A 24,518-nucleotide genomic window follows, 5' to 3' on the forward strand; every position below is an offset into this window, starting at 1 on the left:
AATGTATATCTAAGTAGGATTCTTCTATACAAGGAAGTTTACAGTAATAAAAATGAGCCTGAATATTCATTAACCTGATATAATTTACCATTTTTTACACTTATTGTAGGATGAATGCCATTTTTCTTTTCTTTTTTCTCTTCTCTTCTCTTCTCTTCTCTTCTCTTCTCTTCTCTTCTCTTCTCTTCTCTTCTCTTCTCTTCTCTTCTCTTCTCTTCTCTTTCTCTTCTCTTCCTCTTCTCTTCTCTTCTCTTCTCTTCTCTTCTCTTCTCTTCTCTTCTCTTCTCTTCTCTTCTCCTCTCCTCTCCTCTCCTCTCCTCTCCTCTCCTCTCCTCTCCTCTCCTCTCCTTTCTCCTCTCCTCGAATCTCCTCTCCTCTCCTCTCCTCCCCTCTCCTCTCCTCTCCTCTCCTCTCCTCTCCTCTCCTCTCCTCTCCTCTCCTCTCCTCTCCTCTCCTCACCTGCTTCCACAGCTAAACTAGGAAATGGCTTTCTTAGATCACTTCATGCTGAGTACTGTATTGGTATAGCTGTGCAAGTTCATTGAAGTTATTCTCATATAGACATCGCATGACACAGAATTCTACCGAAGCCTTAGGTCATTTCAGCCCTCAGGTGGTCACTATCTTCTAATAATTTGTATCACAGTTGAATGTGAAGAATTTTGTCTAAGGTTAAACAGCTATTTAAGAATACCACCCAGAGGTCTGCCCAAAGGCAGGATGGTTATGGGTGGCAAGGTATGTGGGAGGATATGGGCAGGTATCCATCATGGTTGTCAAAGAATCACGTAGTCATAGAATCATAGAATGGCTTGGGACGGAAGGGACCTTAAAGATTATTTAGTTCCAACCCCCCTGCCATGGGCAGGGACACCTCCCACTAGATCAGCTCAAAGCCCCATCCAAACTGGCCTGAAACACTTCCAGGGATGGGGCACCCACAACCTCTCTGGGCAACCTGTTCCAGTGCCTCACCACCCTCTGAGTGAAGAGTTTCCTCCTAACCTCTAAGCTAAATCTCCCCTCTTTTAGTTTAAAACCGTTCCTCCTTGTCCTGTCATTATCCTACTGAGCAAAGAATCGCTCTCCACCTTTTTTAAGCCCCCTTTAGGTATTGAAAAGCTGCAATGAGGTCTCCTTGGAGCCTTCTCTTCTTCAGGCTGAACATCCCCAGCTCTCAGCCTTTCTTCATAGTAGAGGTGCTCCAGCCCTTTGATCACCTTCATGGCCCTCCTCTGGACTCATTGTAATATGTCTATGTCCTTCTTGTGCTGGGGGCCCCAGACCTGGATCACAGAATAACACAATCACAGAATGTTAGGTATTGGAAGGGATCTTGAAAGATCATCTAGTCCAATCCCCCTGCTGGTGCAGGAACACCTAAATCACGTCACACAGGAACACGTCCAGGCGGGTTTTGAAAGTCTCCAGAGAAGGAGACGCCACAACCCCCCTGGGCAGCCTGTTCCAGTGTTCTGTCACCCTCACCGTAAAAAAGTTTTTTCTCATATTTAAGTGGAACCTCCTATGTTCCAGCTTGCACCCATTGCCCCTTGTCCTATCATTGGATGTCACCAAGAAGAGCCTGGCTCCATCCTCCTGACACTCACCCTTTACATATTTATAAACATTAATAAGGTCACCCCTCAGTCTCCTCTTCTCCAAGCTAGAGACCAAGCTCCCTCAGCCTTTCCTTGTAAGGGAGATGCTCCACTCCCTTAATCATCCTTGTTGCTCTGTGCTGGACTCTCTCAAGGAGTTCCCTGTCCTTCTTGAACTGAGGGGCCCAGAACTGGACGCAATATTCTAGATGCGGTCTCACTAGGGCAGAGTAGAGGGGGAGGAGAACCTCTCTCGACCTACTAACCACACCCCTTCTGATATACCCCAGGATGCCATTGGCCTTCTTGGCCACAAGGGCACAGTGCTGGCTCATGGTCATCCGGCTGTCCGCCAGGACCCCCAGGTCCCTCTCCCCTTCACTGCTTTCCAGCAGGGCAGTCCCCAACTTATACTGGTGCCTGGAGTTGTTCTTGCCCAGATGCAGGACTCTACACTTGCCCTTATTATATTTCATTAAGTTTCTCCCCGCCCAATTCTCCAACTTGTCGAGGTCGCACTGGATGGCAGCACAGCCTTTCGGCATGTCAGCCACTCCTCCCAGTTTATTGTCATCAGCAAACTTGCTGACGACGCACTCCATTCCCTCATCCAAGTCATTGATGAATATATTAAACAACACTGATCCCAGTACCAACCCTTGAGGGACTCCACTAGATACAGGACTCCAACTCGACTCCATCCCATTAACCACAACTCTCTGGCTTCTTTCCTTCAGCCAGTTTACAGTCCACCTCACTACCCGATCATCCAGACCACTTTCCCAGTTTAGCTGCGAGGATGCTGTGGGAGACGGTGTCAAGGGCTTTACTGAAATCAAGATAGACCACATCCACTGCCTTTCCATCATCTATCCACCTGGTTATATCCTCATAAAAGGCTATCAGGTTGGTCAAGTACGACTTCCCCTTGGTGAAGCCATGTTGACTGCCCCTAATGACCCTTTTATCTTTGATATGACTGGAGACAACGCCAAGGATAAATTGTTTCATCACCTTACCAGGGATGGAGGTGAGGCTGACCGGTCTATAGTTACCCGGGTCCTCTTTCTTGCCCTTTTTGAGGACCGGATTGACATTTGCTTTCCTCCAGTCCTCAGGCACCTCTCCTGATGCCCATGACTTACCAAAGATGATGGAGAGTGGCCTAGCAATGACTTCCGCCAGCTCCCTCAGCACGCGCGGATGCATCCCATCAGGACCCATGGACTTATGGATGTCCAGCTTGCTTAATTGGTCCTTAACCCAGCCCTCATCAACCAAGGCAAACTCCTCCTTTATTCCGACTTCCTCTGCGGCCTCAGGGGTATGGGGCTCCTCAGGAGAGCCTCCAGCATTATAGACAGAGACAAAGAAGGCATTCAGTAACTCTGCCTTCTCTTTATCTTCTGTCACCAGGGCACCCACCTCATTCATTAGTGGGCCTACATTGCCTCTAGTGTTAGTTTTATCTGCAATGTATTTGAAGAAGCCCTTTCTGTTGTCCTTGATCCCTCTTGCAAGGTTTAATTCTAGGGAGGCCTTAGCTTTCCTAGTTGCCTCCCTACATTCTCTGACAACAGCTTTATATTCCTCCTAAGTGACCAGCCCCTCCTTCCATGATCTGTAGACTCTCCTCTTCCACTTGAGTTTGCCCAGCAATTCCCTGTTTAACCATGCAGGTCTCCTGGCTCCCTTTCCTGACTTCCTACCTGTTGGGATGCTCTGTTCTTGAGCTTGGAAGAAGCAGTCCTTGAACGCTAACCAGCTATCTTGGGCTCCTTTTCCTTCAAGTACCTTGTCCCATGGGATTTCCCCTAGCAAATGCCTGAAAAGGCCAAAGTCGCCCCTACTGAAGTCCAGGGTTGCAATTCTGCTCGGTACTCTGTTCCTGCCACACGAGATCCTAAACTCCACCATCTCATGGTCGTTGCAACCAAGGCTGCCCTCAACCTTCACCACTTCAACCAGCCCCTCCTTGTTAGTGAGGACAAGATCCAGCAGCGCTCCTCTTCTAGTTGGCACATCCACCATTTGCATCAGGAAGTTATCATGAACACATCGCAGTACATCATCGTGTGGAGCAACAAAGCAGAGGAAGCAGTTGATAAAGTGAAGAGAATAATCCAAATTCTTCTGAAGGCTGGTTTTGCCATAAAATAAGATATGGTCAAAGGACCTTCACAGGAGATCCAGTTTTTAGGAATAAAATAGCAAGATGAATGTTGTCAGATCCCAATGGATGTGATCAACTATGGATCACATCCATATGGATGGAACAGCTATGTCTCCACCAACTAGCAAAACAGAAACACAAGCTTTTTTATGTGTCATGGGTTTTTGGAGATTGCACGTTCCAAATAACAGTCTGATTGTAACCCCACTCTATCAAGTGACCCGGAAGAAGCACAATTTCAAATGGGGCTCTAAGCAAGAACAAGCCTTTGAAGAAATAAAATGGGAGATAGTTCATGCAGTATCCCTTGGGCCAGTCTGGGCAGGACAAGAGGTAAAAAATGTGCTCTATGCTACAGCCAGGGAGAAAGGCCCCACCTGGACCCTCTGGCAGAAAGCACCAAGGGAGACTCAAGGTCAACCCTTAGTGTTTTGGAGTTGAGGATACAGAGGATCTGAGGCTCGCTATACTCCAACTGGAAAAAGAGATATTGGCAGCATATGAAGGGACGCCATTGCACAAATTATGCATGACTGTGAAACATGCGCCACAGTCAAGCAAGCCAGGGAGTTAAAGCCTCTTTGGTATGAAGAATAAATTTTGATGGCTCTGAGCAAAGTACAGTGGTGATGGAAGCAGAGCTGGCTTCAGCATGCAACAATCCAACACCACTCACCATCTCTCCTGCCCCGAAGGACTGTTATGACAGATGGAGCCCAAAGTCATGGACTGAAGAAACTCAATGTACACTTTAAAGGGATGGCCCATAGACTAAGAATGATATCTGTCTGTATATATCAAAAGACAGGAAGGGTGGTGGTGATTAATTAGGATGTATTGGAAAGTGTGGGACCTGAGCATGACATAAATGGTATGGAATAAGGGTGAATATTGTCCTGGTTTAAGCTGGGATAGAGGTAATTTTATTCATAGTGGCTGGGATGATGCTGTGTTTTGGGTTTAGGAGGAAAATAATGTTGATAACACACTGATGTTTTAGTTGCTGCTGAGCAGTGCTTGCACTAAGCCAAGGACTTTTCAGCTTCTAATACTGCCCTGCTAGTGAGGAGGCTGGGGATGCACAAGAAGCTGGGAGGGGACAGAACCAGGACAGCTGACCCAAACTGACCGATGAAATATTCTCCATCCTTATGATGTCATGCTGAACAATAAAACTCGGGTAGTTGGCTGGGGGAATGGCTACCGTTGCTCAGGGACTGGCTGGGCTTCGGTCAGTGGGTCGTAAGCAATCGTGTTGTGCATTTATTTTATTTTATTTTATTTTATTTTATTTTATTTTTATAATTGTTTTCTTACTGTTCTTATTAAACTGTCTTTCTCTCAGCTTACGAGTTCTCTCACTTTTACCTTTTTTTCGATTCTCTCCCTTATCCCACTGAGGGGGGAGAGTGAGTGAATGGCTGTGTGGTACTTGGCTGCCTGATGGGTTTAAACCACAACACATTGTTTTAACCCTCTTTGGTTTTTGCCCAACAGAGTAGGATCTGGGGGTGCTGGTTGACAGCTGGCTGAATGCGAGCCATCACTGTGCCCAGGTAGTCAAGAATGCCAATGGCATCCTGGCCTGCATCAGAAATAGTGTGGCCAGCAGGACTAGGGAAGTGATTGTCCCCTTGTACGAGGCACTGGTGAGACCGCACCTAGAATACTGTGTTCGGTTTTGGGCCCCCTCAAGAAGCATACCTGAATGATATTGAGTTGTTCAATCTTGTGCAGAGAAGAGCAACAAAGCTGGTGAAGGGACTAGAAAACAAGAGTTATGAGGAGTGGCTGAGGGAACTGGGGTTTGTTTAGTCTGGAGAAGAGGAAGCTGAGGGGTGTCCTCATCACTCTCTACAACTACATGAAAGGAGGTTGCAGAGAGGAGGGTGTTGGTCTCTTTTCTCAGTTGACAAGTGATAGGACATGAGGAAACAGACTCAAGTTGTGCCAGGGGAGGTTTAGATTGTACATTAAGAAGTATTTCTTCATGGAGAAGGTGATTAAGCATCAGAACATGCTGTCCAGGCCCCATCCCTGGAGGTATTTAAGAGATGTGGACGTGGCACTAAGGGACATGGTTTAGTGATGGGACTTGGTAGGTCAGGTTGATAGTTGGACTTGATCTTGAAGGTCTTTTCCAACCTAGATGATTATATGATTCTGCACAGATCATATTCTTTTAAAACTTGTCCTGTTATTTTAATTACAAGTACAAAAAATAAAATTTATCTGAAAGTTCAAAATCCACCAGAAGGTAGACATTTCTAGTAATCAAGGGTGTCTCCCTGTTTTCCAGCATTGACTAGAAAAAGAAAGAATACCACTTAGTAAACTTTCTCATATTAATCAAAAGAAGATAGGAATTTGGATTTCTATCCTTTGTTGTACTTCATTATACATATATACAAAAATTCTCAAGTGAGTTGCTTTGCTAACCTCTTGGAACAGTGTTAAGATATACAAATGCATTAAATGTTCTTTATTTAAAAGTATGACATTTTCTATTTCTATTGACTCTTACAGGTAAATAGAATTTGTCTGAGGAAAATGTGTTTTGAGTTCCTTCAGCCCTTCATGCAATGATGTCAGCATTTTGATATAAGATTTTTTTCCACTAAGTTGATTTAGGGCTTATTTAAGTCCTAGTTAAGAGGCAAACAAAGAGCTATGAACAGTCTTTTTTTTTTTTTCAGTATCTTTATATACTTGCCATTTCTTCTGTTAATCTTACCTTCCAGTAGAATGACTAAAATGTTTCTCTGGACTTAAATAAACATTGCTGCATGGAACTGCTTTTGCACTCATTTATAAATACTATACTTTATTATGGTCCACAAAGACAGAAAACGTCCTTTGAGACACTGGGTATTGCTAAACAGAGACAGAAAGTGTCTGGCAGAACTGTTGTGCCCAGGTAGCATGAAAGTAGTAGTTGTAATATTTCTTACTACCACTGTATTTTTTTTTTTATATTACAAGAGCTAAATATATTTGAAATAAACTGTCAAGTCATGTTGCCAATACATTTCCTTTAGTAGAAATTAAATAGTTAACCTGTAACGTGGTTTGCCAAAGAGGAAAGGCCAGTATTAAGCTAAGAACTGAGCACCAAAAATGTTATGAGAAATATTTCAATATACAATATATATTCAAGGATCTAGAACAACAACTGACAAATTTTGTTTTACTGAGAAGCATTTTACTATGTAGGCTTTTTTGCTTTATTACGTGTAAGACAGATTTTGGTTAAAAGGGTCTTTTTTTTGAATATTCTTGTTTCAAATCGGAACAATGTACAATGCTAAATTTATCATGTATTTTATATCATTTATAAGCTTTTCTCTAAAAAATATCCAATAGTTACATATTGCAATATTAAGGCTGACAGTCCTGCATATATTTAGTTGCCTGACTGTAAGAGAAAATAAACAACCAGCATATTAAAAAAAATGTAAATAGCTATTCAGTAATTACTGTAGAAGAAATATCAATTACTGCAGCCGTAGAAACCTCTTTTTTCATTATTTGTTTTTCTTTGAAAATGTTTTATTTTTATGACTTTTTTTTTCTTCACCACATACCTGATGCTACTTGAATTTTCTTGTTCAGTACTTTTACTTGGGAATACTGGCTTTACCTGAAAGTTAGAAAACTGTATAAAAATCAGCTTATTGCAGAGAGAGAATATTGATTTATTGTCAGTATTCTTATGTTTTGTTTAAAAATGCTCATTTTGGCTATTACTTTAACAGTTTTAATAATTTCTTGTATAAATTAATTAAATTAAGACTTTTTTGATTTTGCTTCTACAGTCCATACAGTGACACTGTTTCTTAATATCTTTGGATGTTTGGCCTGGTTTTACATTGATGCTACGCGAGGGGTCGATTTTGGATTGAGTATCCTCTGGTTCTTGCTTTTTACGCCGTGTTCTTTTGTCTGCTGGTACAGACCACTTTATGGAGCTTTCAGGTAACAATTTCAGCTTGACTTAGGATATTTAAAATAACCAAAACCACATTACACTTGTTGAAATGCATTAACAGTCCAGAATTTACTTAATTATCATTATGATAAACCTTTAATATACTTTCATTAGAAACAAGTAGTATGTTTGCCATTAATTCAACTGTATATCTGAATCATAGCGATAGTTAGGAATATCATGGAATATCCTTTAAAATATTTATAGATTCTACCATTGACACAATATTTGTAGAAAGTATTTAACTTTTGTATAGGGCTGATAACTTTAAGAAAAATTCTCATTAAATCTCTATCCCTTTACAAGAAGAATCTGAGCAGGTTAATAGTTAAGGGTGTCTTAAATTTTTGGCTTCCTGAATGAACTTCATGAAACTGTACACCTTGCAGTGTCTGCAATTGTAGAAGACTGCCATTGTTAAGAATGAGTAGAGCAGGTATACAGTAATCAAACTTCAGTATTTTTCCTAGCTTTTAGCAATCTGGATTTTGCAGACTTTGCAAGCTTAAGGTGTAGTATCTTCGTGTTTAAAAATAGAATGGTTGGTTTGCACGTAAAGTTGAATATTTTTGTGAAAATCAGCATTTAGAGATTTTTAATTTCTGTACTCTTACAGTATTTCTTGATTTTTACATTGAAATGAATCATGATATTCTTAGTTTAAATACATTAATTTTTGTAGAGAAAGATTGATAGCCATAAATTGCATTTGTGCATAATTTTAGACTGAATTAGATGTTTCTTTTTGCTAACTAAGGGGATATTGCCATACCTACACATCTTTGAGGAATCATATATTTTAACTTGCATTTGCTCATACAGTAAATTCTTATACCCTTAAGGCTAAAAAATATTTTTCGTTTACAACTTTAACTTCTGTTCATGACTTGCGTTACAATGTGGGTGCAAATTGAGATCAACTGAAAATACAGAGAATTGTCAGCATTTTAAAATGGTAGCTTACATTAACTGATTACATCTTACATACTCTTTCTTAGTAGTGTTGTTTTTATTCCTGATTTAGTGGAGGAGTTCATAGTGTCATTACCCATAGGTTTGTGGCCAGTGCAACTCGCCAATAAGCACAGAGTCAGAATTCACACAAAGGTCTTTTAATTAAATTATTAATTATATAATTCTGCAGAATCAGGTGCTTTGCAATCTTTCACAAAGGAAGCACACCCCTGATTTGAATCACTGTTATTTATGTACAGCTAACTTGTGCAATTATCTCTCTGGCTACTTTCGATTGGTTGTTTTAGCTTGCCTAACTTATCTCTATTGAGTCTGTGTATTACAGAGGACCAGCAGGACGGACAGACACCCCCACCAAATCCAACATTTCCATACATTAGCATTATGATGGGTGTGGTTTAAATATGCTAATGACCCTTAATGAGCAAAAGTTTAACATGGGTCAGTCTGGAATCTTCCTTCAGCTGTTTTTCTCCTTGTTTTTTTAGCTTTCATCCCTTATCTCCCTTGCTTCTGCTAGTTCAAGGTTATCAGTCTTCCTGTTTTCTTCAAGGTTTCCTTGTTTCCTTCAGCTGAAGAGTGTAGTGTAACATTATCTTTCACAGTTTTAGATCCAGGAAATCCTGCATCAGTAATGTCTAGTATATAGCCTTTCTTAGCAAATAGTGATTGTTTGGAAAAGGAAAACTGCTACTTACATTTTCAACTTTCCTTCAGTTGCTCAGCTGAAGATGAAACAGTTATTGAATTGAACTAGTTAAATAAATAGAAATGAACAAACTGCCTTCTGCAAAAAATTGCAATTACTGGCAAAATCTGGTTCCATGTTCTTAATCTGTGACTTAATTGATCTTTACTTTCTTTAGAACTTTGGTAGCAAGCATATCATGTGATCATTAGTTTTGATAGTAGTAAGTTGAGGTCTTTGTTGAGATTTTGCCTATATATTTATATTTGTTTTCTTGACAGGCTTTTAACACTTTCAGTCTTTGTCAGTCTGGCATTTTAGTATTTTGAACAACAAACATATTTTGTATATTTTGCTTTTAAACAACAGCTTCTTCAGTATTGTGATCTGTGTTATGTTTCAGTAAATCCATATTAGATTTTATTTCCTTTTTGTGCTGTTTTGGCTGAGATAGAGTTAATTTTCTTCATAGTAGCTTGTATGGTGCTATGTTATGGATTTATAATGAAAATAATGTGGATAACACACAGATGTTTTAGTTGGTGCTGAGTAGTGCTTACGCTGAGTCAAGTTCTTTTCTATTTCTCAAGCTGCCTGCTAGCAAGTAGGCTTGGGAGTGCACGAGAAGCTGGGAGGGGACAGAATCGGGACAGCTGACTCAAACTGACCAAAGGGATATTCCATACCATATGACAACATGTTGAACAATAAAACTGGGGCGGGAGGGGGGGTCATTGCTTGGAGACTGGCCTGGATGCTGTTTGGCTGGTGGTGAGCAATTCCGTTGTGCATCACTTGTTTGTTTTCCTTTGGTTGTGGTTTTTTTTTCTTCTTTTTTTTAAATTTTTTTTCTCTTTCTTATTAAACTGTCTTTATCTCAACACATGAGTTTTGTAACTTTTGCTCTTCTGTTTCTCTTCCCCACATACAGCTGGGGGGGGTGGGGGAGAAGTGAGTGACCAGCTGTGTGGTGCTTTGCTGCTTACTGGGTTTAAACCACAGCAATCACTTTGACAAGTAAAAGCTTTTCTTTCCATACTGCCAGTGCTGTAAACTTCAGCCTGAAAGAGGAGCATTCTTTATGCACTGTAGCAAAACCTCTACGTTTAGTCTAAGAGGCCCTGAACAGAACATTAAGGAATAGTATCTTGCTGCTATTCCCACCTCTGTTAGAGATGCAGGAGACAAAAATACTGTATTAAAGAAGAATCTCTTGTAAATAAACATTCTCCAAAACCACAGAATTACTGCCTGAAATTTCAAGTCACCATCAAGAAATAAAAACATTTTTCCTCTAGTTAATGCAAGAAAAAAAAAATAGATTGGTACTATAGTCTTTGTCAAAATACATTTATTTCCTGGCTGCTTTAATCTTTTTTTTCCCTTCTTTCAGGAGTGACAGTTCATTCAGGTTCTTTGTGTTCTTCTTTGTATATATCTGTCAGTTTGCTGTACATGTACTTCAAGCTGCAGGATTTCAAAGATGGGGAAACTGGTGAGTATTCTCTTTTCTGTAGCATTGTACTGTCTGTAAGACAAAAACAAAATCAACAAAATAAAAGTAATTAAAATCATGGCTGTAGTAGTCAGCTGATACCATGGAGACCTATGACTGGCAGTACTATATCTGGGTACTGACATTTTGTTGCTAACCTCCAAATGTACATAGGGCAGACAAAATGGAATTGGAGTGTAAGGAAAAAGCACATTTTATTATTTCTTCTCTCTAATTCAATTTTTTCATTTTTTGTAGATACTTTGATTGACATGAAAAAAATAAAGTAATTTTAGAGGGCCGACTCTCCAAGTATGTGGAATGTGCTTTTAAGGATACTTGGGAAAGGGGTATGAAAAGTAGCCAGATAATCAGAAGATGCTAATTGCAATTTGGATTTTGGAGATTTGTGGTAGAGTACAGTTGGACGTAGAAAATATCAAAGCAATTTAAAACAGATGCAGGAAAATCATAAGGTTATTTTTAGAAACTTTTTGCCCTTTTCATTGGGAGAATCATTTCCGTCTTAATGTTTTAGTTTTCTTAAGGCAACCTGTTTTTTGTGATTTCAAGTATGATGTACGTTTTGTTGGTGTTTCAATTTTGAAGAATGGGGAAATGTTTAAAATAGAAACTGATAAAGCCATCTTTTCTATTAGTTAATCTCAGACTATCCTTTCTACTTTAAAAAAATGTATTATATTAAACCCAATTGAGAAAGTATATGTGAGAAAGTATGTGTGGATACAATTAAATGAGTCTTCCCGCACAGAAGCTGCATGTGTATGGCATGTTTTATTTTTAAAGAAGTTAGAAGCTAACTTTTTAGGGACATTTTATCTTCCACAAAAACATGTACTCTTTAATTAGTCTGAAATGACATGACCAAAAAAAAAGTTGTTGAGCAACTCTAATTTCTCTCTTAATTTCTTCTCAACTCTGCTCAAGAAAAATCATCTTATATTTGCTAGTTTTCCTTATAGTTTCACTGCATGCACTGGGAAAATAGAAACTAAGCTTTTAAAAAATATTATAGAACAGGAATATGCTCATTTGTAATTTTCATGAATTTTTCTTCAAAAATATTCAAAGTTGAGCAAAACCAGGAGGTTATAAATCTTCCCTTGATGTAGATACCTGTGTTTTAATGGTTCCTGTGCTGTGCCAATAAAATTTATCTTTTCTTTTTCCTTCAGTGGGTGGATTTCATCTCTTACTGGTCTTAATAAGAGTATCCCCGTTGGCATTATGATGATAATTATAGCTGCACTTTTCACAGCATCTGCTGTGATCTCATTAGTTATGTTTAAAAAGGTAAGTTACTTGTTACGCTCTTCTATTTCCTATGTTTGATATGGATTTTGCTTTCCTACTTGAGAGAGGAAGTCTCTCACAAAGTAATGGGGATTATTTATATTCTTGGGAGTCTGCCTTATATATTAACAATTGTGCTTCTATAGTACTTTCTTGCTTATACTGTCATGGAATTATGAAAAACTGTTTTTACAATATACTTATTTTCTGCAAACTAGAATAGAATAGTATAGTTCAGTTGGAAGGGTACCTACAAAGACCATCAAGTCCAACTGCCTGACCTCTTCAGAGCTAACCAAAAGCTAAAGTGTATTATTAAGGTCATTATCCAAATGCCTCTTTAACACTGACAGAAATGGGGTATCAACCATCTCTCTAAGAAGCCTGTTCCAGTGTTTGACCACCTTCACAGTAAAGATTTTTTTCCTAATGTCCAGTCTGAACCTCCCCTAGCGCAGCTTTGTGCCATTCCCACGAATTATATCATTGTTTACCAAGGAGAAGAGAATGACACCTCCCTCTCCGTTCCCCCTCTTCAGGAAGTTGTATAGAGTAATGAGGTTGCCTCTTAGCCTCCTTTTCTCCAGACTAGACAAAGCAAATGTCCTCAGCTTCTCATCACAAGACATGCCTTCCAGCCTTTTTACCAGCTTTGTCGCCCTCCTCTGGACACTTTCAACGACCTTAACATCCTTTTTATATTGTGGAGATCAGAACTGCATGCAATATTCAAGGTGAGGCTGTACAAACGCTAAATATAGTGGGAGAATGACCTCTTGACCAGCTGTCTGTGCTGTGTTTAATGCATCCAAAAATGGGGTTTGCGCTCTTGGCTGCCAGGGCACACTGCTGACTCATGTTAAGCCTACTGTTGACCAGCACCCCAAGGTCCATTTCCACATGGCTGCTCTCTAGCCGCTTGTCTCCCAGTCTGTACCTGTGTCCAGCATTAGTCCACCCCAGGTGCTGAACCAGTCATTTTTCTTCGTTGAATTTCATGCTGTTGCTGATTGTCCAATGCTCCAATCTATCTAGATCCCTCTGCAATGTCTCTTGTCCCTCCAGGGAGTCAACATCACCTCCCCGTTTAGTATCATCAGCAAACTTGCTGAGGATACATTCCAGTGCATCCAGACAGTTGATAAAAATATTGAACAGGACTGGCCCTAGAATTGAGCCCTGGGGAACACCGCTAGTGACTGGCCGCCAGCCAGATGTAGCCCCATTCACTACAACCCTTTGAGCCCTACCATTCAGCAAGTTCATCACCCAGTATTGCATGTACCTGTTTTTCTCACAGCTGGACAATTCGTCCAGAAGGATTCTGTGAGGGACAATATCAAAGACCTTGCTAAAATCCAGAAAGATTACATACAACACCTTCCCTTCATCAACTAAGCAGGTGACCTTATGTGGTGGTTTTACCCTGCTGGGCAGCCAAACTCCACTACAACTGCTCTCTCACTCCCCCTCCTCCTCCTCAGAAGAGGGGGAGAAGAAAGTATGCTAGCAAAAAAAACCCACAACCTCATGAGTTGAGATAAGGATAATTTAATTAAAGGGGAAAGAAAGAGGGGAAAAAAAAAAAGCAAAGGTTGCGTGGAAGCACAGAAGGAAGAAAAAAGAAATTATTCTCTACTTCCCATCAACAAACGATGTTCGGCCACGTCCTGGGAAGCAGGGCCTCAAAATGCGTAACGGTTGTTTGGGAGGACAGCCCCCTCCCCCATGAGAGTCCCCCATTTTTATTGCTGAGTGTGACATCATGTGGTATGGAATATCCCTTTGGTCGGTTTAGGTCAGCTGCCCTGGTGATGTCCCCTCCCCATCACTTGCCCACCCCCAGCCTGCTTGCTCTTGGGGGCCTGGAGGGAGTCCTGATGCGGTGCCAGTATTATGCAACAATAGACACAACACTGGTGTGATACCAGTGCTGTTCCAGCTACGAGTGCAGAGTACAGCACAGTGTGGGCTGCTGCAGGGAAAGTTAACTCCATCCCAGCCAGACCCAGCACAGTGGCATCCCTCCCGAGATGTCCTGATGTTTCATGGGCCCATCGAGCTGCGAACAGCTCACCCTTATATCCCCAATCCAGGTCCATGTGAGCCAATTCAATTTTTGAAGCCCGATCCACTTCTTCAGTATTGTGATGTTCTTCGGTGGCCTTTGGTGATGTTCTACAGGGACTTTATCCCCTTCTACAGTACATAACAGGTTTGATTGGGCAGGTCCGGCTCGGTTGGCAGATCCCCTAGTATTGACTAACCAGGTAGCTTTTGCTAAATGTGTATCCCAATGTTTGAATGTCCCAGCACCCATTGCCTTGAGTGTAGTCTTTAACAGTCCATTGTATCGCTCAACATTCCTGGAGGCTGGTGCATGATAGGGGATGTGATACACCCACTCAATAACATGTTCTTTGGCCCAAGTGTCTATAAGGTTGTTTCGGAAATGAGTCCCACTGTTTCACTCAATTCTTTCTGGGGTGCCATGTCGCCATAGGACTTGCTTTTCAAGGCCCAGGATAGTGTTCTGGGCAGTGGCATGGGGCACAGGATATGTTTCCAGCCATCCGGTGGTTGCTTCCACCATTGTAAGTACGTGGCGCTTGCCGTTGCGGGTTTGAGGGAGTGTGATGTAATCAATCTGCCAGGCCTCTCCATATTTATCAGCCATCATCCATATTTATTCAGCCATCGTCCTCCATACCAAAGAGGCTTTGACCATTTGGCTTGCTTGATTGCAGCGCATGTTTCCCAATCATGAATAACCTGTGCTATACTGTCCATGGTCAGGTCCACCCCTCGATCTGTATGTTGCATCTCTGCCTTGATGGCCCGAGGTGTCATGGGCCCATCGGGCTATAAATAATTCACCTTTATGTTGCCATTCCAGGTCCACCTGAGCCACTTAAGTCTTAGCAGCATGATCCACCTGCTGGTTGTTTCAATAATCTTCAGTGGCCTGATTCTTGGGCACATGAGCATCTACATAGCATACTTTTAGAACAAGGTTCTCTACCCGGGCAGCAATGTCTTGCCACAGTGCAGCAGCCCAGATGGGTTTACCCCTGTGCTGCCAGTTGTTCTGCTTCCATTGCTGCAACCACCCCCACAGGGTATTTGCTACAATCCATGAATCAGTACAGAGACAGAGAACCTCCGATGCTTTCTCACAATACGAGAGGATGTGGTGGTTTTACCGTGCTAGGCAGCTGAACACCACAACCGCTCTCTCACTCCCCCTCCTTAGATGAGGAGGGGAAGAAGTAAAGGAAAGAACAGTTCATGGGTTGAGATAAGGATGTTTTAATTAAAGGGAAAAAAAGAAATGATTATTAAGGAAAGATTATTATTAATTAAACAATTTAACTGAAGGGAAAAAAAAAGGGAAAGGGGAAAAGGGAGGGGGAAAGGAAGAAAAAAAACAAAACAAGTAAAGGCTATGTGGAAGTGCAGAGGAAAGAAATTACTCTCTACTTCCCACAAATGAGCGATGCTTGACCACATCCTTGAAGCAGGGCCTCGATGCACGTAGCCGGTGTTTGGGAGGACAGACGTTTTTGCAACAAGAGCCCACCCCTCCCCCTTTCTTCCTTTTTCCACCTTTTATTGCTGAGTGTGACATCATATGGTATGGAATATCCCTTTGGTTGGTTTAGGTCAGCTGCCCTGGTGATGTTCCTTTCTCACATTTTTGCCCACCCCTAGGGGAGTTAGAGAGAGTCCTGATGCTGTGCCAGCACTGCTCAGCAGCAGACACAACACTGGTGTGATACCACTGCTGTTCTAGTTACAAGTGCAGAGCACAGCACTCTATGGGCTGCTGCAGGGAAAGTTAACATCCCAGCCAGACCCAGTACAGAGGACCCATAAGTGAACAGGGCATATTGCTTCTCATCTTCTGGTAGCTTGGTATACAGTGGGGCTTCTTCAGCACGGGCCACCTCCTCCTCTGGTGATATCCCAAAATATTTGCCTTCTGGCCAGTCCACAATCACTTCCAGGATTCCTGGGCTACTGGCGTTTCCTATTCGAGCCCGCTGAGTAATCAGTGCAACCCACTTGCTCCATGTAGCATCAGTTGCATGATGTGTAGAGGGGACCCTTCCTTTGAACATCCAGCCCAATACCAGCAGTCGGGGTGCCAGGAGGAGCTGTGCTTCAGTACCAGCCACTTCCAAAGCAGATTGAACTCCTTCATACACTGCCAAGATCTCTTTTTCGGTTGGCGTGTAGCAGGCCTCGGATCCTCTGTATCCCTGATTCCAAAACCCTAGGGGTCGACCTCGAGTTTCCCCAGGCTCTTTCTGCCAGAGGCTCCTTCGAGAGACCGGGCAAGGTAGACAGCTTTTTAATGTCCTCTGTCTATAAAGCAGCTATGCTAAAAGCCCACCAGTACCCTTTTCTGTCCTTGAAATATCCTCTCCTGAGATAGTCCATGCCAAGGATGCACGGAGCATCCGGGCCAGCCACAATATTTGCCACAAACACCCAGCAACTTCCATGTCTTAACGACTGGAGAACAAGCAGTCCCAGGCAACAAGGCTCTCCTGAATCACCCTTCTTTGTTCCTTCTAAACACTTTACATTCCTCCTGGCCTCATCGTTAAAAGTCTGATGTTATCACTAACCATGGGGCTTGTCGACCCCCATGGCCACACTCCCACAAGGACCCCCAAGTCCTTCTCTGCAGGGCTGCTCTTAAATTCTTCTTCTCACAGTCTACATAAATACCTGAGATTGCCCCAGTCCAAGTGCAAAACCTTGCGCTTGGCCTTGTTGAACCTCATTAGGTTCTCATGGGCCCACTTCTCCAGCCTGTCCAGGTCCCTCTGGATGGCATCCCTTCCCTCTATTCTATCAACTGCACCGCTCAACTTGGTGTCATCTGCAAGCTTGCTGAGGGTGCACTCAATTCCGTCGTCTGTCATTGATAAACATGTTGAAGAGCAAAACAGTTTACTGTTGGGATCCCCCCGTCACCCCATAAATACTGCCCCTATAAATTCTATATATTTTTTTTTTTAAATTAAAAAATTAAAAAAAAAAAAAATATTTAAAAATTTAAAAAATTTAAAGGGGCAGAATAAATTCTGCCCCTTTATAGCTTGATGGCATTACAGTACACTGTGCACCTGTGTCTACTAAAGTTATACTTCTGTGTGTCTGACGTGCCAGGCCATCTAATCCACTCAGTCCAATAAACCCGATTGTCCCTTTCCTCCCCCTGGCTGGAGGCAGAGCCCGTCTAATCCTGGTCATAATATTTATTACTGTGTCTTGGGGACTGCCCACTGGAGATTGGAGCAGCAAGTTTTTCAGACCCCCCCCCCCCCGTGTTTTGTGACTGTTTTTCCTTGCAACTCACGTACCAGTGCCTCTAGGGTTGAGGTATATTTTCCATCCCATTTTCTCATGTCCTCTCCATGGACACGTAGGTAAAACCACAGGGTGGCATGGGAAAGCAACCCACTGTATCTTCTTCCTTGAACAGAAGGACAGTTAATCCTGATAGCTGAGAGACTGGTTCGTAAAGGTGGGGAGGAAGATAAATTCTCTCTAAGTTGGTGGACCTCTTCAGAAAGTTTCTCCAAAGTATTCTCTTTTAGTTGGTGGAACTACTGAGAAAGTTTTTCCACAGCCAAGACACAGGCCTGTAGGAAAGAGGAGAGACTTCATACTGCCAGAGTTGTTTAGTCAATTCATCCACCGTGGGTTCCTCACAGTCTTTCCAGGTCATTACTGCCAATGGGCTGGCATATGATGATGGTGCACTCCATACAAATGTCTCCTACATGGGTCATGTACACTTGACTTCATTTGGATCTGTGGATATCTGTTCATTGTCTAGGTCCCTATAAATCACCTCCCGTACGGCTAATTCCCTCAGGTACTGGATTCCCTTCTCCATGGTGGTCCACTTGCCTGGTAGACATACAAGTTCTTCCTTGAAGGAATACCTTTCCTTCACAGCTGACAGGAGACGCCTCCAGAGGCTGAAGTGTGCTGAAGAGTGCTCCATTTCCAATTGTTTTGTCAATGCCTGCGTCCCTAGAAAGGGATACCAGCCTCCTGGCTTCCCTGCCCTCTAATTCCAGACTATTTGCTCCGCTGTTCCAGCACCAGAGTAGCCAGGTGACAAGGTGCTCACCTGGACGATGACTGAAATCTTTTCACATATTTCATAGCTCACGCTGGTATAGACCTCAGGTAGTTATTGAAGCTCTTATGATATCTTCCTCTTCATCTTCCCATTCGTCTGATGGTCCAGCGATTTCAGAGTAGCCTATCTCATCTTCTTCTTCCTCCCCAGTCTGAGTAGGAGTTCCTCTGCTTTCTAAACAACCTGACTCATCCATTGCTTCATCTTGGATACAGGGGCAACTGACTCTGGTAGTCTGTTTCCCTGGCCTAGCCTTGGGGCCTGTCACACAAGTTGGAGCAGCTGCAGAGCCCATCACAGTGGTTGGAACAGCCGCAGGACCCATTGCAGGAGTTGGAACAGCCGCAGGGCCTGTCGCAGGGGTTGGAATGACCGCTTGACCCATCACAAGGGTTGGGGTAGCTGCCAGGGTTGGAGCAGCTGCAGGGTCTGTCATAGGGCTTGGAGTGGTCACTGGGGCTGGAGTAGCCGCAGGGTCCGTCGTAGGGCTTGGAGTGGCCAGTGGGTTTGGAGTGGCCGCAGGACTTAGGGTGGCCACAGGATCTGTCACTGGGGTTATAGTGGCGTCAATTGCAGCTCCGTAAGCATAGGACAAGCCCCAGCACGTTGCAGTGATTTGTATATCTGTTGTGGTTTAACCCAGCCAGCAGCTAAGCACCACACAGCCCACCCTACCCCCTCCTTCTCTGGGATGGGGGAGAGAATCAGAAAAATATCAAAGCCTGTGGGTTGAGATAAAGACAGTTTATTAGGACAGAAAAGAAAGGAAAATAATAAAAATAATGATAATAGTACTACTAATAACAATGTGTACAAAACAAGTGATGCACAATGCAGTTGCTCACCACCCGCTGACCAATGCCCAGCCTATTCCCGAAAAGAGGTCCTCCCACCCCAACCAGCCCCCCCATATTAATTGTTCCACATGACATCAGATGATATGGAATGCCTTTTTGGCCAGTTTGGGTCAGCTGTCCTGGTTCTGTCCCCTCCCAGCTCCTGCTGCACCCCTAGCCTGCCCGCTTGCAGGACAGAGTGAGAAGCTGAAAAGTCCTTGGCTTAGTGTAAGCACTGCTCTGCACCAATTAAAACATCAGTGTGTTATCAACATTATTCTCATCCTAAATCCCAAACACAGCACCATACCACCTATTAGGAGGAAAATTAACTCCATCCTAGTCGAAACCAGGACAATATGTACACCAGGTTGTATACAAATTGAGACAGAAGACACTTTTGCAAGCTGTGTTATGCTAAGGATGCAGCCTGTTTGTGTGTTTAAATATGTTGTTTCAGGCAGTAGGTCCAGCACACATTTTAGTAAAGACCTATGAGATCCCTGTGAAATTGCAAAGTTACAGGTATTGCTACAGTCAAACTGTGTTTGCATCAGGGCAATCAAAAGTTGTAGGATTTGTGGAAAAGAAGTCTGTTTACTCATTTCTGGATCCTCCCAAACATATAAGCAAGCCAGATTTCCCCACCATGCAGTTCTGCTTTGTGTTTGAGACTTTGCTATTACTCTACCAAGATATGGAAGGCTAAGCACACTTTTTTCACTGCTTTCCCACCTCCCTAGGTACATGGTCTCTACCGCACAACTGGTGCTAGTTTCGAGAAAGCACAGCAAGAGTTTGCAACAGGAATGATGTCCAATAAAACTGTACAAACTGCTGCAGCCAACGCCGCCTCAGCAGCAGCAACCAGTGCAGCTCAAAATGCATTCAAGGGTAACCAAATGTAGAGAAATATAACAAGTGATTATGTTTCTCTTTTGTTGTACTTAATTTTCCAGTCAATTATATTCCCTAAAAACTTAGATCAAAATACACACAGCATATCTGTCTCTTCTTAAAAGATAGCCACTCTTTGCCCTGTTGCATTCTAGAATATAAAACTTTCCATATTTTATGGAGGATAAATAATTTAAACAGTTGGCCTGAGAATGAATTGTGGTATTTAATAATCAAGTAAATATAGTAGGAATTTGGAATTTTTTTAGTGGTTCACTACAGTATTATTTTAAACTTCAGGAAAGCACTTCGGATCAATTATTTTTGTTTCTAAGAACTGATTTCCCTATTTCTACTATAAGAAGTGGGGTAGACTGAGAGATGTAGCAAGTTAGGTTTGGCTAATGCTTTTGATATATACCTGTAAGTTTGCATGAATACTGTTATCTGATCATGTTTAAATAGTGTTTTGGTCCAGAATTTCCCTGTGCCATTTTATAATTATAACGTTTGTTTGCATCTCTTTTCATGGAGCATTTTCTACATGGGAGAAATGACCAGGTCTCTGAAATAGAGTGTATAATGCAGTGTACAGTTTAAGGAAGTTGAAACTGATGGTTTCAATCACAGAGCTAAATGAGTATAGATTTGCTATTTTTAATTTCAGTATTCATGTCTTGGGGTCATAATTTTTCTGAAAAAGAAACCAATATTGACCTTGAGAACACTGGTTTCTTGCCCCCCTACCCTCTCTTACATGAAGTGGTATTTTTATTGTGTTTGGGATTTTTGTTTTTTTAAGTGCAGATTTGTGTTTAACGATGGTACTAAATCTCTAGCTTTGTCAGTCACTCTGTTTACTGCTTGTCCAAAAATCTAAATATACAGTATTTAATTTTTAACAGGAATATTGTCTAAAATCAAGCTTTTTAAGCAGTGACATTTAACAGATACTTGAATTCATTTTAATGTAACTCAGCCAGCTCTGTGATTTAGTTTAAGCTGGAAAAAAAGCTTTTAAAGTATTTTGAATTGAAGAAGTAAGAAATCTTCATCTTTCACACATTTAAATTTTAATTTATTGATCTGGAGGCCTAAGAGGTTAAATTGGTGATGTGGAACTGAACAATCCATAATGGTACATACCATCATAATATTCTAGAATTTAATCTGGTTTTACTATATAAAGTGATGTTTCTCTCCTTTCAAGGCTATTTGATATTCTTGGATTGACTTGTGAGTCTTATGCATAATACTTGGGCTGTTTTTTTAAACTCTATTTTAGAAAATGAAAACAGGAAGGACCACATCCCACAACCTGTAGAAATATACACTATAGCTGAAATGAATTCAGTTCTTAAGGTGAATCATGTTTAGTAAGACTGAGTCATAAACTTCTGAGAACCCTCTGCATCATGAAGTTAAAAGCAATTTAAATATTCTATGTAATAGGAGCTCTAAAATTTTACACTAGTGGACGTGGTAGCATTAAACTTAAATTTGTGTGGAATGTTACTAAAAGCTTTTCAGACAAAAGTCACAAATTTCTGTTTAGATCAGGCATCACATTTCTAGCAGCTGTATATCAAGATTTTTCCTTTCAGAGTTTCTTTAAATTAACTTTGGGGTTGTATCTAGGAACTGTACTTTTGAATCTAAATTTAAGCAATTCTCTTTGATATCTCTTGGATATGAATCCCAGGACATCATCCTTGCAATTAAATTTAAGATGAAGATTGCATAACATTACCAGATTATATTATAGAAAAAATATTAGAGAAAAAAAAACTGAATTTGGCAGGTAGTTGTTTTTTTTCCAAATGTTTAAATGTTCTTTGAGAAAACACAGCTAATATTCAATGTATAGGTAGCACTGATTTGTAGTGTCATGTGTTGAATACACAGATTTAAACCTTATAAGTGATATTCAAGATTTTTGTTTAAACCAGAAATCTCTGACAATTTGCAGCCCAAAAGTGAGTGAGAAATTTAGTTTTGACAACAAAAAGCTGATGTTTGTTAAAATATTTTATACCTGACTAAAACTAGGTTTTATAGTCTCTTATTAATTAGTCAGAGTATGGTGCCCACTTAAGTTGTCATTTTGTAGTATTGTGGCAAACTGAGTACAAAGTATGAAGTTTAAACACTGGAATGTCATTGATCTGTAATTTAGGAGTTGGTTTTATTTATCTGAGGGATGTTTGCATTTTTTATAAATTACTAACAATGCTCTACAATCATGGTGAATGTCATGGTTCTGTACAAATTCACTTCTGTCCCTCCGTTGCATGTCTGAGTAGTTCAAAAGTTATGTATATTTATTGTATTAACACAGTGTCAGAGAATTAAAAAAAATACTTTTTTTTCCTGGATGCTTGCTCTGTATAGTTTTAAACAATATAAGGATTTTTCTTTTAAAGGTCAGGATAACACGCAGGGTGGCTGATCTATGGAAAAGTCTCACTTGGTTTTTATAATTCTGTATAAAAATGCTGCAGTTCTGCTGAAATGGGAAAGTAAAATGTCCACTATCAAAATAATGCATTAGGGTCATAAGAATTACTCAAATATTAAGAAGAAAATTCTTAAACGCTTGCAGCCCACTTGATTGTGCTATAAAGTTAGAGGGCTAAAATCTAAATAAGTTCTGTCATTACTGAATGAAATTCTTCAGGTATTAAGTGAATCTTAAAATATTATTGAAAGTAAAATGAAGTTATTGAAAACAGCATTGGTTTGGTACTGTTTATTTTCCTAATTTCTGCCTATTGACTTGACACTGCTGTGTCAATTGTGTCACTTTGTATCCTGTTGTATCACTGCTGTCTTGCTTTTTCTTTTTTTTAGCCACTATCAATCTGTTGATTTTTTTTTCATGTAATATCAACTGTAATGCCTGCTCTCTAGTGCTGAATTTATTACCAGGTTTTCTTTGAACAGAAAAATGAGTTCAACTAGACCACTGTGGTGTAGTTAACGTTTGCAAACGCACACAATACAGAGAATACTATTCTGAGATATAGTTGGGATTAGTTTGGGAGATAGCAGATGTGTGTTTTTGAAGACACTGGCACATACATACATGCATCATTTAGTAGTGAAATTCTTCATCAACTTGATCTACTTCTTTGTAATTTGCATATCTAGTGTGGTAGTGGCAACAGACTGAAGGAGCAGTTTTTGAACTTTATCGTACTGCACAACTGTGCTTACCATTTACAAGAATAATCATGTTTTATGATTAGAATTACTACATAATTTAAGTGCTGTTGTGGGGAGATGATAATTCCTCTAGTTTGCTCAGGCTAGTTTACCTCAGGAATTTGAAAGCGCTAAGTTGGGAAACCAAACACACGCAGAAAAGAGCAGCTCAGAATGTCATCTATTTGAAGATACTGTATATTCAAAGAAAGGGCATACATTTGCAAACAAGCTTTCAATGAATCACAGGAGCAAGACTACTTTATATTCCTGTCCCCCTGACATTAATAATATGTATTCACTTTCTCATTGCATCACTATTCTAAACCTAGCTAGAGCTGGGGGAAGAAGTTACTAGAACACAGAAATCTATAGTAATTCACACATTTTAAGAATGAAACTCTACATTTCCTATTTCCATTAACCTCTTTGAAAAAAGGAGACAATGTTTTTAGCTATACAAATAAGTACTTGGAAAATTTTCAGTAGTATTTTGTATTCATAGAATAACTGATATATATATATATATATATGTGCACATATACACACCTGCTTTGAAATCCATAAAGGTGACTAATGTGGTGATGCATTCAGTAGTACCTATCCCATAATTTGGTCTGTAGATTTCTAAGTAACAAGGAAACTGTTCCAAGTTTTCACCAAGAGATACTTCTTGGAGGTTTAAACACTTGCAAAAGCTTAATTAAATTAATGCAATTAATTACATGTAAATTTAACTAATGGACCTTATCAACAATCAAACAAAACGGATGTCCTGATTTTTCTTTAAACTACTGTGGTGGCTTTACCCCACTGGGCAGCTAAACTCCACTACAACTGCTCTTTCACTCCCCCTACTCAAAGAAAAGGGGGAGAAAATACAATGGAAAGAGCTTAAAGGTTGAGATAAGGACAGGGAAATCACTCAACAGTTATCATCAAGCAAAATAGACTCATTATAGGGAGATTAATATGATTTATTGCCTATCACTAGCAGACTAGAACAGTGAGAAACTAAAAGCAAAATAAAAACACCTTCCCCCTCATCCACCCTCTTCTACATCCTCCCCCCAAGCTGCACAGGGGAAGGGGGGTTGCAGTCAGTCCATAACGTTTGATCTCTGCTGCTCCTTCAGGGTCACTCTCTTCCCCTGCTCCAACGTGGGGTCCCTCCCACAGGA

General features: G+C 40.9%; 1 protein-coding gene across 2 annotated transcripts in view; it reads left to right on the plus strand.

Moving 5' to 3' along the window:
• LOC121062919 (secretory carrier-associated membrane protein 1-like) overlaps window positions 1–23,701 on the plus strand; it is a 50,434-nt gene extending 26,733 nt beyond the window's left edge. For both annotated transcript variants that reach the window (XM_040543220.1, XM_040543221.1), the window contains 4 exons: window positions 7,590–7,749; window positions 10,819–10,920; window positions 12,117–12,234; window positions 19,980–23,701. In XM_040543220.1, the coding sequence (XP_040399154.1) occupies window positions 7,590–7,749; window positions 10,819–10,920; window positions 12,117–12,234; window positions 19,980–20,144 (545 nt within the window). In that variant the 3' untranslated portion in view covers window positions 20,145–23,701. The remainder of the gene's footprint in view (window positions 1–7,589; window positions 7,750–10,818; window positions 10,921–12,116; window positions 12,235–19,979) is intronic.
• The last annotated feature ends 817 nt before the right edge of the window (window positions 23,702–24,518 follow it).

Source organism: Cygnus olor (assembly GCF_009769625.2).
Source record: "Cygnus olor isolate bCygOlo1 chromosome W unlocalized genomic scaffold, bCygOlo1.pri.v2 SUPER_W2, whole genome shotgun sequence".
NCBI lineage: Eukaryota > Metazoa > Chordata > Aves > Anseriformes > Anatidae > Cygnus > Cygnus olor.